This window comes from Papaver somniferum, chromosome 6 (genome assembly GCF_003573695.1).
Source record: "Papaver somniferum cultivar HN1 chromosome 6, ASM357369v1, whole genome shotgun sequence".
NCBI lineage: Eukaryota > Viridiplantae > Streptophyta > Magnoliopsida > Ranunculales > Papaveraceae > Papaver > Papaver somniferum.
In genome coordinates, this window is record NC_039363.1 from 82,632,077 (window position 1) to 82,650,401 (window position 18,325).

Genomic DNA, 18,325 nt, shown 5'->3' on the forward strand with positions numbered 1-18,325 from the left:
GTATTGCGTCATTAGTGTTCCCTTTGCACTGGGCTGTAATTCGTTTGAACACCTTTAATTTTCCCGACATCTTTATCTTATGGGGTGTTGCATCGCCAATCGGTTGTTTTATCGTTTCTTGACATTTTCGCTTGTGTTACTTCGATCGTACCTTGTTGTTTGTTTATGGTGGGTCCATTTTTACTTGCATTAAAATGTTTAATTAGTTAGTGTAAATTCCATTTCTGTCGAACACGCTCAACAGGGAGGGTCATCGGCCCCAATGCCATGTCCCGATTGAGGTATCTCATCACTGTCAATTTGATCTAGTGGTGAGGTATTCGGTCATTCCTAAGTTTTATTGGTTCGATATCCCTAGGGAGTTATCAATTAACTAGCCTGGGAAAGTGATTTCGGCCACTTACAATGGGAGCAATGTTGTATGCTCGACTGTCGGGTACTCATGCCCCGATAATCGGTCACTGGTTTCCAACCACTAGGACCCTTAGACTACCCCGGCACTTGCACACTGCCACTGCCCCGAGTTCGAATAGCCCGTCGAGTGTAAGACACCTCGGCACTTGCACACTTCCATCGCCCCGAGTACGAATGTCCATTCGAGTATAAGACACCTCGGAACTTTCACACTGACATCGTCTCGAGTATGAATGTCCATTCGAGTGTAAGTCACCTCGGCACTTGCACACTCCCGTCTCCCCGAGTACGAATGACCATTAGACGCAATTTTCACATTCCCTACCCCACGTGGATTTTTAAGGAAATAGATGACAGAGTATCATACCTGCCCGTACACCTCTCATGGGTGATATAACTTCAAGTGTTGAGCGTTCCATGGACGCGGTTCTGGTGTTCCATCCGGTTTCAATATATTATACGCTCCTTCTCCCACTTTCTCCACGATGGTGTATGGTCCGCCCCATCTTGCCGCTAATTTTCCGCCTTTCTTGTCACGTTCATAACTGGGTAGTTCCTTTAGTACCAACTGTACAGGTTGGAACTCCCTTGGACGGACTCGTTTGTTGTATTCACGCTGTAGTCGCCTTTGGTAGTTTTCGATTTTTTGGAGAACCATTTCTCTAGTTTCTTCCAAGTCATCGAGCTTGGCCAAAATTAGATTTACCGAGATGTTCCGCCTCCATGCCTCAGTATTTGTGGTGGGTATCATTGCTTCAGTAGGAAGGATGGCCTCGGTTCCATATGTTAACATAAAGGGAAACAAGCCGGTCGCGTCCCTTCGGTTAGTTTTGTAATCCCATAGAACATTATAGAGCTCCTCACACCATTCGCCGTACTCCCCATCCAACTTATTTTTCAGATTGTCTGCTATTATTTTGTTTGTGATATTGGCCTGCCCATTACTTTGTGGGTAAGTGGGTGTCGCCTTACTCTTTCGAATTTTGTAGGTGTTAAATAGCAGGTCGATGTTCTTGCCTAGTAGTTGTTTCCCGTTGTCCGAAACGATTGCTTCCGGTACGCCGAAAAGATAGATGATGTGTTCCAAAATAAAACGAAACACATCCTTGTCCCGAATGTGCCTTAGTGGTGCATCTTCCACCCACTTGGTGAAATAATCAGTAGCCACGATCAAATACTTTCTTTGTCCCGACCCGACATGCAACGGTCCCACGATATCGATCCCCCACTTGGTGAAGAGCCAAGGGCTAATTACTGAGTTTAAGGTCACCGCAGGTGCGTGTATCTTCTTGCCAAACTTTTGGCACTCGTCGAAAATTAACACCATATGCTTTGCATCTTCGTTCATGTAGGGCCAAAAGTATCCCATGGTATTGGCTCGGGTTGCCAGACTTCGTCCCGAGCTGTGATTTCTCGCGGCGCCATAATGCAACTCATTCAAGATTGAGTGCCCTTCCTCTTTGCTTAAGCACCTCAGGAACGGTCCTAGGTAGGATTTTCTATATAGGATACCGTCTCGTAATTCATATGATACTGCTTTGCTTTTGATTTTGTTGATCTCGGGTCGTCCCTTTGGTAATTCTCCCGTTTCCAAATATTTATGAATGGGTTTTCGCCAATCGCCAGCTTCATACTTATCGGACGTGGTTACAGCTACATATGCTTTAGTTTCTACTGTTTCAGATATGGATGGCATCAAGATCCTCATGACTCGGATACCTTCAATAGTCGGGTTGGTTAACATTGAGGCGATGTAGGCTAGTGCGTCCGAGTGACGATTATCTTTTCTGCAGATGAGTCGGAACTTAATATTGGGAATCTGATTGATGTAAAATTGGGCGAGTTCCCAATATTTCTGCAATACAGGATCGTGGATAGCGTATTGTCCACTAATCTGAAGAATTACTAACTGGGAGTCACTAGTTAATCTTACATCATGAATCCCCATCTATACAATTAACCGTAAGGCATGTATTACGACCTCGTACTTAATGATATTATTTGTTGCCTTGACTCTAGCCTGAACGAATGGACCATCTTTTTCCCTTTTGGTGTAGTGAAGACTAACCCTAATCCCGATCCGTATTTATTGGACGACCCGTCCACGAATACTTCCCATCGTGTCGGGTTACATGTTTCAAGAAGTTCGGATGGATCTTATCGGTCTTCTTACATTCCCGGAATATCCTCGATTTTATCCTCATCGTCCAAAGGAAAATCTGCTAGAAAGTCGGCCACCGCCTGTGCCTTTACTGTTGTCCTCATTTCATAGAAGATGTCGAATTGCTTAATTTGAGCACTCCCATTTAGAGATCTGTCCCGACCTTGCCGCACTATCAAGCACTGATTTTATAGAATATTTTGTGAGCAATCGGATCTTGTGAGTTTGAAAATACGTCCGCAGCTTTTGTGTTGCAAATACTAGGGCGGGCATCAATTGTTCGATTTTGGTGTAGTTCTTCTCCGTCGGGTTCATAGTCTTCCTTATGAAGTACACGGGTTTCTCTTCTGCTCCGACATTTTTGGCTAAAACCGCACTTATAGCATAACTAGTTTCCCTGAGGTATAGGGTAAGCACTTCATAGGGCTCGAGTCTTTGTAATACGAGTAGACTTGCGAGATGTTGTTTAATCTTTTGGAAAGCTTACTCACATTCCTCGCTCCACTTGAACTTTTCTCATTTTCTTAACGTCCCGAATAATTCTTTACATTTGTCCGACGATTGTGAAATGAACCGTCCTAACGCCGCCAAGTTTCCGTTTAACCATTGCACGTATTTAATCAATACCAGAGATGGCATTTCCAGGACGGACCTAATTTTTTCGGGTTTGGATTCTATACCTTTATCAGTGATTATGTACCCCAGGAATTTACTCGAAGTTACCCAAAACGTGCACTTGTTCGGGTTCACTCTCATCTTATATTTTCTCATAGTTTGGAAAATTTCTCGAAGATCATCAATATGGCTGGATGCCATCCTGCTTTTTACTTGCATGTCGTCCACGTAGACCTCGATGGTGTCATGTATTTTATCCTCAAAGATGTCCTCCGCTAACCTCTGATAAGTGGAACCTGTATTTCTTAATCCGAACAATATTTTAGTATAACAATATAGCCCCCTTGGTGTAAAGAAAGATGTATATTCCTGATCGTCGGGTTCCAAAGGGATCTGGTTGTATCCTGAGTACCCGTCCATTAATGTTATCGCCTTGTATCCAACTATGGATTCCACTAGTTGATCGATACTGGCGAGAGGAAAGTTGTATTTTGGGCAAGCTTTATTCAAATCGCTGAAGTTGATACAGATCCTGACCTCATTCCTTTTAGGGACTATCATCATGTTTGATATCCATTGAGGGTAACAGGCCTTTCGAATGATTCCAGCAACTTGTAACTTCTTCAATTCATCCTCTACCGCTGCTTGTAGCTCGGGTGAAATTTTGCGCATCTTTTGTCGGATCGGCTTGAACTTGGGATCCATCCTCAGGTGATGTGAGTACACCTCCGGGTCAATCTCCTCCATGTCATGCATTTTCCAGGCGAATACGTCCATATGTTCTCGTAATAGAGTTGTCAGCTGCTCTGTCTGATCATCCGATAACAAGGTCCCGATTTTAACTAATTTCGGTTCTTCCTCGGTTCCTAAGTTGATCTCCCGAGTAGACTCTAGGGCCTAGAAGTTGGGCTTTGGTTCCTTGATAGGTACTATCTCCTTTGATTGCTATAAGATCTTTTTCTCGCCCTCTTCATAGGCCATGACTGCCTGCGAAATGACTTTCTATGGTTCTTCCCCCGCCTTGATTTCCTTAGATTTATTCTTTTGTCGACGCTGTCTTGATCGCTTCTCTTCGTTTTGTTGAATATCAAGTTGCATACATTGTCTCGCTGCCTGAGGATCACCTATCACTTCAACAACTCCCCGATAAGTAGGGAACCTCAACCTTTGGTGGTAGGCGGAGGCTACCCCTTTGATGCTTGCGATCCAAGGTCGGCCGCCAATCACCTCATAAGGTGATACGAAATCTACAACGTAAAAGGTGGTAAGGGTATCCAAGTACCCCTCCCCATCTGAGACTTTGAGAGTTACTTCTCCCTTTGGTACGGTTACTGTCTCATTGAAGCCATAAATCCGATATGTTGAAGGAATTAAGATGTCATCAGATAGTTCCATCCTTTTGAACGTGTCATAAAAGAGGACTTCGACTGAACTCACACTTTCCACCAATATCCTTTTGACTCCCAATTTTTCAATGAGTAAAGTGATGACTAGGGGGTCTCCATGTGCTTGGCCATTCATCGGGACATCTATAACAGAAAAAGTGATCGGCTGCATCATCCAGGATTCCATAGGTAAAGTTATTTCCACACTAAAAATCTCTTTTCCAACCCGATCTCTCTTGTGAATTCGTGATGTAATGACAGTCCCCAAGTCGAATCCTTGTGTGGCCGAATGCGGGATGGTGTTACAGACGAACTGGGTGCCCCGGTCGATCCTTACCTGATGCACAGGGGCGTCGGGTACGTTGGGTGTCGATGTTGTTTGTTTAACAAAGTGATGCAAGTATCCGTCCCGAATCAAATGTTGGACGATGTCCTTTACTTCCCGACAATTGTTGGTCGAGTGACCTCGGTATTGTTGATAATGGAAAAACTCGAGATGGTTCCTTGTCTCGTCGAACTGTTTCCCTCTAGTTTCCGGGTATCTGATGTCGCTTCTTTTCTTTACTTCCTTGAAGATTTCTTCTAGTGGTGCATTTAGGGGTGTGTAAGTTCTCGGCTCATGACGAGGCCTCTTTCCTTTTTCTATCCATTCCTTCTTTCTCGAACATTGGTGTGGTGCCATCGGCCTCTTTTCTGACCGTTTTGAGTCCCCTTGAGGAGTTTCCCCTACTGCCGCGCTAGCTTCTTGCACTCATTTATCTTTTGCTCCTTCATGTATTTCCTCCAGCGCAATGTAGTGTTCCCGAATCTTTCTCGTCTCCTTCAATGTTTGCGGTTTCTTGGTGTACATGGCTATCCAGATGGGATCGAACTTCCATAAAGAATTCTCGAACCCGAATATATGTTGGTCGACATGCACTTTCCCGATATCGGTGCACAGTTTTCTCCATATGTCCGTTAAAGATCTTAAGGGCTCCCGAAACCTTCGTGCCAAAGTGAATAACTTATTTATTCTTGGCCGAGAGATATTGTTATGCATGTAAGTTTCAAGAAATGTTCCGCCAAGACTCCATAACTGCCTATGGACTCGTAGGTTAAGGTATAAAACCAATTCCTCGCTTCCCCATCCAGGCTCGCCGGAAAAAATTTATGCATGACCACATCATAAATCTTCCATTGTAATAATGACATACCATACATCTTGATGTGCTCTCCCGCATCGCCCGTGCTGTCGAATCTGAATGGGAATGTGGGAAGTGTGCATTTCGGGGGAAACGGAGTTCGCTCTAGCTCTCGGGTGAACTGAGTCTTCTTTTTGCTTCACTAATTACCTCCGCTAACTTGTCATCCTCCCCATCTCTAGCCAACTTCATAACCATTTATTCAAGCTGCTCAAGCTTGGCTTTAGTCGAAGCATCGGGTCCACCATTTTGCACTTCTTCATCGGTCGAGGAATTCTCGGGAGGACCATATCCACTCCTCGCACGGTTGGGGTCGGTTTCCCTCCCTTGGCCGAGTGATGGAGTTCTGGTGAACCTTGATCGAGTGTGGTTGCTGGACGCCCCTTGGCTCGATGATCCTCATGACCTAGTCCTATGGTTCCGGAGTTGATAATTCTCGTGCTCTAGTACTAGGTTTCTTCTTTGTAATTCCCTCATTAGGTCGTCCTGCCTTCTCTGATTTTCTAGAATTGCCATCAATGTCGGGTTGGTGCTCTCATGGCTGGATGATTTCCTGTTGTGGTAGGTGGCGCTGTTGGAGGTGCGACAGAGGGGACGTCTCGGGATGTGTTATCTCGTCCCAAACGCACTCGCGTAAGCCTTTCTTCTTCTTGATCCAAAGCATATTGGTACTCTGCGCATTGCCGGGACCGCCTACGGTCCACTCGCATCATTTTCGCTTCCTCATCGTCCTCTGTGTCTGATGCGGTCATTCCATCTACCATATTCTCTGGTCTCATTTGGATCGGGCTGATGCGCAATCTTCTCGTGGGAAGATCATCGTCTCGGCCCAGATCGACTTCCTCTTTGACAGCGGCCATTCCTCCACCCGGTGCTCGGGATTCTTCCGGCTGGTGTTGTCGGCTATTTGGTTGTCGTGAATCTGTCACTCCTTCTTGTGCGCTAGTTCCTGCTACCATCTGATTCCTCAGGATCCTTCCTGTCCCTGAAGTGCTTGCCATCGGCTCGGGTGTGTTTTCTCCTACGAGTATTCGTCCCTACCTACATCAGCAAATACACAACACCTCACTTTTAACTGTTTTCAAAAAAGTTTAAGGATGAAGTGCAAGGGTTCTGATACCCAAAAGAGAAAAAAACCAATCAAGTACGATTTCCTTTTACTTTGACATGCTGAACTCAGCAAATTAGGCGGTTTTGACTAATATGACAGTTTTTTAAAGGGTGTTATGTTATGTCACTTTCGATACCTTTCACATGCATTAATCATTATTTGTCCTAAGATTCCTTGTACCAGAAATCATTAACCGTCCATACATCTGATCGGAAAGTTTCTTTCTTGGACAGGGTTTGTAGTGGTGACTTCCGCCAATCGTTTTGCCGGTGTCCCAACTACACAGGTTGCCAAAACAGGGTTTCTTGATTATTTCCTCGGAACTCCACAAGGATAGCTTTACCTTTGGATTCCTTTGGCTTTCTAGCGACGTTGTAAGGCTCTTGTCATGGGGTTAGGATGAGATCGTCATCGAAATGTTCATCATACCCTTTCTAGCCATAGTTTTGGTACCCCTAACTCAATGATTTTGAGTCGGTTTTGCCACTGCTACTGTTGTATTTTATTACTCTAGGACGAAAAATGACCAGCGAGATGAAGTTTCTCTTTAACTACTACCAAACATCAAAGATGATATTTTGGGAGCTTTTGAATCTTTCTAACAGCTCGTCATAGACATGTAAGGAAACGTGAAAGGAATAACACAATCGACCACAATTCATATCCGAGATCTTACTTATAATTTTTTCAAGGATCTTGATGTAAAGAACATGTTTTTTTGAAAGAGAGAACAACAAATAAGAAGTTTCCTTGACTCAGAAGATAAAGAAATTTTCCTTTGACTATAGGAAACGAAACGAGAAGACAATGACTTGATTACAATCATATGTTACCAAAGCTACTCGACTGAACAGAGATTCGAGCTCAACAAGTACAACAAACAAAACGATTGTAAAAGAGTTTAAGAAAAAGGTGCTTTCAAAGACTCATCTACCAACTTATATGTTGAACCACAAGAGTCTTTCACTTAGCATCGACTAACATCATGAGATGATTTAGGAGCTTTGGAATCTCTCTTAATGGCTTTTATGCAAGGTATCTAAAGATGTTACACGGTCCCCTTAGTTGGCACCAGAATGTAGATGTGGAAAATCCTATTACTAAATCCAATGGATCTTAAGAACACATAACATAAGTAAACAAGCAAGAGATGAACAAGAACACAAGATATACGTGGTTCGGTATGATTACCTACGTCCACGGGGGTAAAGGGATGATCTTATTGCTTGATTCAAGGTTACAAAGGGTGTATCTTACTAGCAAGCTCTCTATTCACTCTACCAAGCTCTTAGTATTCTCTTCTCTCACTGAATTGCTTGGTCCTTAACTCTTTACAAAGCTCTCTATTTATAGACGCACATCATGATACACACAAGATACAGTGTAAGTCCTGGTACATCTTCCTTGATATTCTTCTCGGGTGATGAGCAATGTCCCTTCCGAGATGTTAAGCCGAGCTTAGTGAAGTCTTCTCCCGACGTCCTCCTATCCGATGTTGGTTGTTTTGTTCAGTGGGGTATGACCGATATCGTCTTTCATCTTAACCCGATATCATTAGTCCCGAGTTTTGCTTTGACCAGATTCTTCTTATCTTCTCAACGGCCTTGTCAGAGCATTTATTACCCTAATACTTGACAGGCGTCACATCCGATCTTTACCTTTACACGTACTATCTTCACGGGTTCTGTTGGTGCCTCTTGCCTCGCGCCGGGCTTGGATAAGGTGACTCGGTACTTCGCACTTTCCCTCTTATCGATGGAACATTGCCTAGGATTGCTCCACCAAGATCTGTGGATTATTTACACCTACAAATGGAGAAGAGAGTAGATGTAGAGTGGATTCAGGAAATCACTAAGAAGGTGCTCAGAAGAAGAAAGAAAATCACTAAATTGAGAATCTTCATTTTCTCTTGCTGAAAGAAAAAAAGCAGAGGAACTTGTTTTTGCAGAAACGAAAAGAGAAGGAGAAATTTGGTTTTAGGAACAAATATTGGAGTTGAGAGTAGATATAGAGTGGTTTCAGGAAATTACTAGGACGGTGCTCAGAATAGCCTGCAATAATTACTGTTCCCATACCATATAAGGAATAGGATTAGTAAATGGAGAACCTCTTTTTCAAAACTTTAAATGGAGAATATAGCTTGCATGTCATAATTATTTTCTTGGTGAAGAAATATTTTAACTGTGCCAAAAATACTAAGTGATCATCCATAACCTTTTTGGCTGACTTGGGAAAAAAGTTCATGCATGTGTAAGAATAGGATCACAGTGGGAACTGCACTAATCCAGTTTAAGCTTAATCAAATTTAAGTATTGTATGTTTTGTTGCATTATCAGATAGGATATTCATCACTAACACAGTATGGGATTATGAATGAACTTGGCCTTTCCTTAGCAGAGGTAATTCAATTTCAATTTTGTCTCATCTCATATTAATGAATTTTATTATGGAAACAACTAGTTACATTTCTATGGGGATTTCATGTCGTGTGGTTGTTTATTTTATGCAGTACTCATTTTTCGGTTCAATTTTAACAATTGGAGCAGTGATAGGTGCTATAATGAGTGGCCGCATAGCGGATGTCCTCGGACGTAGGGGTGTACGTATTTCTTAGTATATGCCTGCCTCTGTCGTGCCACACCGACCCTGCCGAGGTACTTCGCCACTGCTTCAGCCTCACCTCTCTTTACTTGTAGAGTTTTATCTGCTTCACCTTTGTATACGCTAGCAAGTTGGAGCCTTTGAGCTGTAACATGACAGAAAAGTAAAATTACATAGTGAAGTTCTTGCTAAGAAAGAACAACAATGCGCTAAATAAACCTTTCGAGAGATGGGACAAATATAAAAGGAACACTTGCTATGAATTATTACCAGTGATCATACGCCTATTATTCACAATAGCCTAGTTTCAAAATTTGCATTCAGTCAAATAAAATTCTGCTTCCACTCATATATTCTTTTACAAAATATGCATTGAATCTAGATCGAGCACCCCTTTTATTCACACTATCTATTTCAGCATAATCTTTTTTACTGATCATGTGCAGCTTAAAAGCAAGCTATAATTTTGCTGTATTCAACAACTATCTCAACATCCTCCTCTTGGCTATCCCATGTTCACCATTAATGATGAACTTAACGACACACTAAAGTTTCATGTCAAAATTATAAGTAACAGCTAGAGTGACAAGGGGTTACAATGGAAAAGGTAGAAAGGCCTTTTATAACTTTGACAAACACTCCAGTGCTGAGCCAACTAATATACTGCTATTATCATCTTAAAACAAGTTTCGTTGATTACACTTTTTACCATTTAGTCCTGCATTATGCATGATGGGTATGTCATTGTGCAAAGCTTACACAAGATTATATGTTGCCGTGGCTTTTTCTTGGACAAATGCATTACACACAAACTCTTCTGCCAGTAAATTTACTCGAGCAGTAGTTCGCTGTTACATTGGAAGTTTGTTACTTTGAGCAACTGTGGTGGATGGTCACTCACCAATTTGTTTGGCATCACCATTGTGGGTTCTTTATGTATTTCTGCCGTGAGTATTAAGTTTGTGTAGTCCCCGGAGTGAGTGCAGATGGGATACGGCGATCTTTGTGCATATGGGGGTGACTCATTGGCGAGATCCAAGACCGCCAAAGTTGATTTTTTTTTTTTCACCATAAAAATAAATTTGGTCAGTCTCAGTCATGGTAATATTTCTAATTCAGTAAAAATGTATTCCCTGTCAAGAACTTATGCATACGAGGAAAAAAAATCTATTTTATTTGGAATGCCATCTCTGGCTGACTCGGCTGGGTGAGATGGGGATCCTGTCTTTTAATGTTTTCTAGCAGGGCCGGAGTCATCCAGGCAGAGAAATGTATTTTTTACCCAGTGTTATTTTTCACCAAACGCGTATGTCAGAAGGTTAAAGACCTAAAAGCATAAGTTGGAAACTTCTTTGCTGCTGCAGGATTAGGTGAGGGGGAGAGTTGATTTTCTGAAAGCAACATTAAACTTACTACTATTGCAGGAAACATACAAAATTAATTTACTCATAGCATGCGAGCCTATAAACCTCACTTTCTCTCTTTTTTTCCATTTTCCAAGTTTGATGTTGGTAAAGCCACTGCAGAGGAAACTTCGTCTTTGTCTCTAAATGTAACATTGGAGTTTGACGTATAACAAAAAGTAAAACAGCTAGAGTCCCCAGAGTAATAGTCTGAAATTCATCTACCTACACTACAACTAACAAGTAGTGAGCATTAAAAGGTGCTCTACCAGTGAATGAAATACTTCATAAAAGGATTCACATCTCTGATTATTACTGTCCTAAATGCAAGATAAAGTCTGAATCAATCATGCATGCATTAGTTACTTGTAAAAAGCTTGCAAGAGTTTGGCAATTACTAAACATCAATGTGATCAGTTCCGGGATTTTACATTTGTGCAAGGGACAAAATTTTGGTTGCAGTTGTATCCTTACCATGATCCTTCCTCGAGAGCTGAGCAATTTCCTTTGATTGCCTGTGTGATATGGTCTATTTGGACAAGTCGAAATGATATTGTGCACAATAATAAGCAGGAGGAACCAATAGTTATTCTGTCAAGAGCAAAAGTCATGATGATGGATATACCTAAAACCCCTATAATCAGTCGTATCTATGTAATTACACAGAATCAGTCAATCTTATCTTCTTGGGTAGCTCCACCTGGGAATCGGTTAAAAATTAACATTGATGGCGTTTGGAACCCGAATTCAGAAATTGGGGGTTCAGGTTTCTTAATAAGAGACTCAACCCACAACTTTATCTACGCAGAATCGACCAATCTGGCTTGTCTCTCAGCAGAAGAAGCAGAAGTTCGTGGAATCAGAGACGCGTTAAGAGTTACGAAGGGAAGAGAGTTGGACCATATCATAATTGAAGCCGATGCCGCAATTATTATCGAGAAGATTAACAAGAAACTCTTCTTGGGGATCTACGAACACATTATCTATTCCAAGATATTAAAGACTTAATTTCCAGTTTTCGGTCATTATCTTTTAAAGCTGTTAATCGAATATGTAATGGGGCTGCCCACGAACTAGCTCAATGGGGCAAGGATAATGCTAACCATATGGCTTGGGTTGTTCCACCGGTGTGGCTCCTTCCTATTTTGTGCAATGATTATATGAAAGGAAGAGCTGATAACTTGTAGTTGTGTTGTCTTATTTGCTTAAAAAAAAGTAGTGAGCATGTGCGATGCACGTTGACAACATTAATTTTTCATTCCATTTATGAAATGTGGTACCTTCATTTTAGTTTTCAATTTAGCCTAATGTTAAGTAAAAGTGGAAAGAAAAAAAATTAAAGTATCACTTTTAATGAAACGGAGGTAATCTTTCGTACCGAAACTAAAATCTATAGATTCCTCTAAGTAATTTTATAGTTTATCAAGTGAAGTATTTGAGCATTATACAGGCAACATATAAAAAGTACATAAGCTCTTTCAATGTACCTTTAAATTATAGCTATTTTTCGGAGAACTATAAATATATTAAAAAGTAAAAATTTGATATGGTTGTTTATACTCGTTCCGTATGTGATTGAAAGAGCTTTCCAAATATATAAAATTAACAAATATCCGATGTAGCATTTGGAAGATACGAAATTTTAAAATATTTATCTTTATTTTATAAAAATGATATTTTTGTAAATAAACGATTTTATATATTATTATTTTTATGTCCCTATTTCATTAAGCATTTCAGTCCTTATTTATATTTCTTAACTAAATAATTCTTATTTTGTTTAACATTTTAGTTTCTAATCCGTTTGGTTAAACAAAATCTGTTTGGTTAATCATTTTCCGTTTGGTGAACAAAAAAGAGAGTAAAAATTTCAATTAAACTTGCTTGCCTTAAAGAGGTGGGAGATAATGCAACTTAAACTTAACTATTTAAGGTGTATATCTTGGTAGTACTTGTAGCTCCTGCAACAAGGAAGAAATTAAGGAAAAATAGTGAGCTTAAGAGACACATCTGGTTGAGAGATTGAGTTCTTTTTTCCTTTGAATAATTTCACATCTTACAGAAGGAGAGGATGAATCTTCAGTTAGCAGGGTACGTTACTTGGAAGGATATTCATATATATTTCAGTCGTCAGATAATGTTGCTTTTGTCAGTTTTGTCTCCGTCATCTTGTATGTGTTTGCTGGATTCCCCCTTCTTAAGTACATATCCAATCCGTTTACCCGTGCATCCGTTGGATGCAAATACGTTGGATGTTATATTGGACGCAGATACAAAATTTGAAATCCGTAATATATCAAACGTATTTGCATCCAATGGATGCACGGATGAATGGGTTGGATATCAATAATCCAATAGATTTGTTTTAGTTAAATTTATAATAAAATAAAGCCAACACAAATGATTCCTTGTAAAAAATTAAAATCGAAACGAAATTACAATTAAAAGGATTAAAATCTGTACAAAATTATTATTATTTTAATATTTAATTAAATAATATTCAAAATAAAAATTACATTTTGTAATTAAGAAATATCATTAAAAATAATTTTATGCCATGTATGTTTTCTTCATTAGTCACATCATTAGCACTTCAACATGAAAATTTACCGAACAGAATTTACAATTTATTGGTTCTATGATATTTTAGTTTATCAAACATCTAACCACTTTATTTTTGCAAGACAATACACCAACTCACAACACTACACAATAAAAAATCGGTTTGGTAGAACTCACAACGACACCAAACTCACTTTATAGTGGATCTGGAATTTCATGTTTGTTGGAATCTATGTATAAATTATCAAATATGTCAACCTCAATAAATTTAATTGTGTGAGGCTTTTGATAGTAGAATCAAGTTGTTATTTCAGGTATTACATGTGAAGATTCAAGAGTCAGACACTGAGTTCGTTATCAAGTGAAGACTTAATTTACGGGGACACAAGAAGTGTTGGTTAATAACAATTAAAAATTAATCAATCAACTAATAATATAAGAGGCACTTATCTGTTTTTTGTGTGTTCTCCTTAGTCAACTGTTAATGTCTTGAACATCCTGTTAAACACCATGGAAACAAGGAAATGGTAATGGTAGATTGAGGCGCATGTTCAACATACTGTCCTTAAGACAAGAATGCCCGGCTACACTCTGAAAAAGATGATGCTATAGCCCTACGGGTACATCTGCCTCCAAGATACAACAATCTTAACAAGCTTGAATAGCACATTCAAACTTGTCCTTCTAGAACTTGGCAGCGGAAAAACTCACGAATCGTTAGCACTTAAAACCCTCGTATCAAACATCGAAAAACGAAGAAGAAGTACTCAAAAACACACGGGGATATATGAGAGGTTTTTCTATATATAACAGCAATAAAAAGAGGTTATTCATATATAAAACCCTAACCCAAATCCAAAAAATATATAGTAAACTTATCCCGTAAAAACTAAGAGATAAATTTGGAAGGTGTTTTTATTTTTTGGAAAAACCTTTTTATTAGTAATTTTTATTCACATAAAACTGTATTTTTTCCAACAATCCCCCACATGAATAAAAATACGATAAAACACGGAAAACAAGAAATATCACGAATAGGCATAGGTGTCCATAAGGTCTTGAACCTTTGCTTAGTGAGAGGTTACCTGAACTACTTATTAGCCAGTGTCCATTAGGTCTTGAACTGTCTAACATTTGGTGTAACTCGCGATAACAACCACACATGATATCTCCAAGGTTGCTGCCAAGCTCCGCCGTTGTGTCCATTTTGGCCCTGGACGTCTTGTTTCTCAGAATGCTCTAGAGAATCAGCTCATATTCTCATAGAAAGCGACCCACTTCCTCATTCAGATAGGTGAGTTCCATTAAGAGTGTTCACTGCTACACCCCACTTCAATCTTAAATTGAAACTATGGAACTCATTAAGACTTATTAAAAGTCACCCTTCACATGCAGTCACACTATCACATCTACACCATAGGGAAGGGACAGAGAGAATATAATTCTCTGATAGTGTTTACCTTTACCTACCATAAATTAGTTGTCTCATTCGAAACCTTGATCTTGGGATCTCCAGTCAGCAAGGTTGAGTATCCTTCATGGCAAGTTTATTTTATATGAGCTTAAGTCCCATTCCCCTCGATGTATAATTACGAACTATCTCTTTAGAAAATCCTTTCGTCAAAGGACCACTAATTTTTCTGTTGACTTCCCTAAGTCTGTGAGGTTCTCTTTTGACTTTACATGTCTACTGAGACCTCTTTTTGACTTCACGAATCAACTAAAATCACTTCATTAAAGAGTATAGTTGTCTTACCGAATTAGCCTTCTTCGAGTATGTCTAGACTTTGTCATTTCTCATTTACTGTAGACTCACATAGTCAATTGAGTTTCTGCAATGATGGCCACAGGCTTCGGTCACAGAGGAATATCTTCTAAGAAGCACCTTAGTAATCATTCGTCTTCCTCTTATGCTTGAATTAAAGCACACGAACTTTGATTTCTTCAATATACAAGTTCATCTTGTCTGTTTTAAGGGCTTCCTTAGACAAACACTCCTTAAGAGGATACACACATAGGCTAAGATTTTTCATCGCCTGAAACAACAACATCTCTTAAGGTCAGTACAATATGTATTACATACACAATTTAAGATGTACCTCAAGTATGACAAGTCATATCACAAGTCTCTGATCAGATTATCCCAGTAATTCTTTTGAGATACTAGTGTGTTTGTATACACCTGCTATACTGCACATTTACAACACACATTAACCGCATCGAGTTTGACAAAGACTAATTTCCTTCAGAATATCTTCTGGTTCACTTAGATCCTTTAGATCATATCAATCAACTTGGTCTTTCAGTCAAATCGTAAATATCACATGTACTATTCACTAGTACATTCTTTATAGCTACCTCAAAATTAAGGTTAGTGCAATATATATCACATATTTGTAATTAAACATGTACCTCATGCATTCCAATCTCTCGACCTCTAATCAGAGCATCCTGGTGATTTCCCAGGGTAAACGCGGATATGCACATCTGTTTTACAACACATAAACACGTTAGACAGAAACTATGTCCTCAAAATTTCTTTTGATTACTTACTGATCCTTTAGACCACGTTAAAACACATTAGTTTCCTGCCAAATCTTCAACATCTAAGATTTGTTAGTGGTTGTAAAATATATAACAATGGAATACCGAAATATATGCATTAATATCCAGCAAATTTTATATGTGCGTTTGCAAACAAACTGGCCAAAAGGCCTTGAACACGTTAAGCATTCCTATGACAGACAGCCCCCACATTTAGATGATTTAAAATTAGTTAAGGCTTACCTCTTTCTTTGAGCTAGTGCATAGCAGCAATGGGTACAACAACTAATCATCACAAAATGATCCTCATCTCTTTTCGTTGAAATTCTCAGCACAAAACATCACTTTAAAGGTGTACAAACTTAAGTAACTTCTTAAAGATAGTCACATGATTGTTAAGCCTAACGTGATTTCCATAGCACCTTTGCATGAGGAGATGCATTGTAAATTCACTTACTCGTTCTGCCAGGTATGTTTTTGCATGATGGAGGACTCACTTTCATTGACACAATCTAGTGTTCCAGTTCCCGCATCCATCGCCTCATCTTTGCACGCAATTTATTTACCTGACTAACAAGATCTTATGTGGTTTCCTGTGTGGCACCTAGCATAGCTTATACAAGCACAAGTCAGGGATTCAACACAGAGATTAATTGTTAATTAAGCTGAAAAATCATTAAACAATTCATAAGGATAATTGTTGTTTCCAGCTTCAACAGACCCAGGATACCGGTAGCCCGCACTACTACTGGGAACTGGATGCTCACCGTAACCTGCTTGAGTAGTCCCATATGGAACATGACCACCAACCTGACCACCTTGAGCATATCCAGGTGCTTCATGAGCAGTAGGTTGACTATAACCAGACAGGGCGCCTTGCTGAGCGTAAACATGAGGTGGTTGCTGCGTGTACTCATCATCAAAAGCAGCTGGTGCTGCACCGTCTGGAGGATATGTTTGCTGTGATGGGTGAAGATACATTCTCCACCCTCCTACCCCTTCCAAATTGAGAATACTATTTCCGATGTATTGGAGCAACATTTCACTTATTTTCGTGAGAGACTAGAATCAGCAATACTATAATTTTCCTTTGAAGTAAATGCGCAAGGTATTCAATTATGAGAAACTGAAACAGAATTGTACCCCTTAAGTACATTCAACCTCACAAAATTTTTCGTCCTCAACTCGTATTGCATTTCCACTAAAAGGCAGTATATCACTCTCATACAAGTCGGTGTTTAAGGTTGCATCTAGGACAGTCCATGACCATCAAATGATTCTGTAAGCCGAGGACGCTTCAACACAGACAATAAACACATGCTCCAACAGCTTTACTGACTTGGGCCTCTCTCACCCTACCTGCCAATGTTATATAGCACCTGATGGCTCCGGTAATCGCTTTACAATAATATTTTTTGTACAACCAGCAGGTCCGGAACCCTCAACAATTCAATATAGGCCTGGAGAGTCAATTTTTAAGAAGGATAGGAACGGACGTCGAATAGGTCTTCAGTCATTGCGTAGAGATTCTCCACAGCAAAGAACCTTCTACTAGAAGTCTCGAATTTTTGTAGGCGGTAATAACTCTCTCCAGAAGTAATCTCAAACCACATCGACTGCCTTAAGTAATGCAAATTATCGTGTCGATCTAAATCCTCTCCTGTACAACCAGCCGCCTGCTCAGCCAAATTCCCCTGCACAAAATCCTCTCCTGTATAAGCAGCCGCCTGCTCAACCAAATTTCCCTTCAGAAGCAAGACCAGCGTGCATCTCAGCAGTCATAGAATCAGCAACTACTCTTAGTTTCTCAATTGGTGTAGCCCAAATATCAAGTTCAAATGTTGATACACCTCTGAAGGTACTAGACATGTCGTAGCTTTCTGATAATCAATGAACCGAACACCAACTGGGAACAAAGCAAGGGATTCTCATCTTTCCATCGTGACTCGGCCTCCCTGACTTCATCTCGATCTCGTCATCACCACGATCAACTCCAGCAATCACCGGAAGTATACCAACATTACTGCCATCATGAACAGCATCCCTGATGAACCAACATCTCAATTACTGGCATAACTCTTCATCACGAGCTCCTATTTCTCCATGTTCTACTTCATTAGTCACCGGTCAATCTCCATCTTTAATCTAACCAGTATCAAACAGAAACCATGACTCTTTTCTCTCGAGTTTCATTATATGCCATCAGTATTGGCAGCACAACCCTGCCGTGTCATCACAAACTAACGACTCTTCATCTTCTCTGTTTTCTTACTCGAGATCTTTCCAAGACTCCATTGCTGACATTCATCCGTAAGGATCCTTTCTTATTAGGGTTCAAAAAATTCAAC

The 18,325-nt window shown here is 40.0% G+C and overlaps 1 protein-coding gene across 1 annotated transcript; it reads right to left on the reverse strand.

Annotated features, from left to right (window-relative positions):
- Positions 1-4,192: 4,192 nt before the first annotated feature.
- LOC113290995 lies at positions 4,193-5,954 on the reverse strand. The gene is made up of 2 exons (XM_026540576.1): positions 5,907-5,954; positions 4,193-4,741 (listed from the first exon to the last, which is right to left on the reverse strand). Exons 1-2 carry the CDS (start codon positions 5,952-5,954, stop codon positions 4,193-4,195), a joined length of 597 nt encoding a protein of 198 aa, XP_026396361.1.
- Between the last annotated feature and the right edge of the window lie 12,371 nt (positions 5,955-18,325).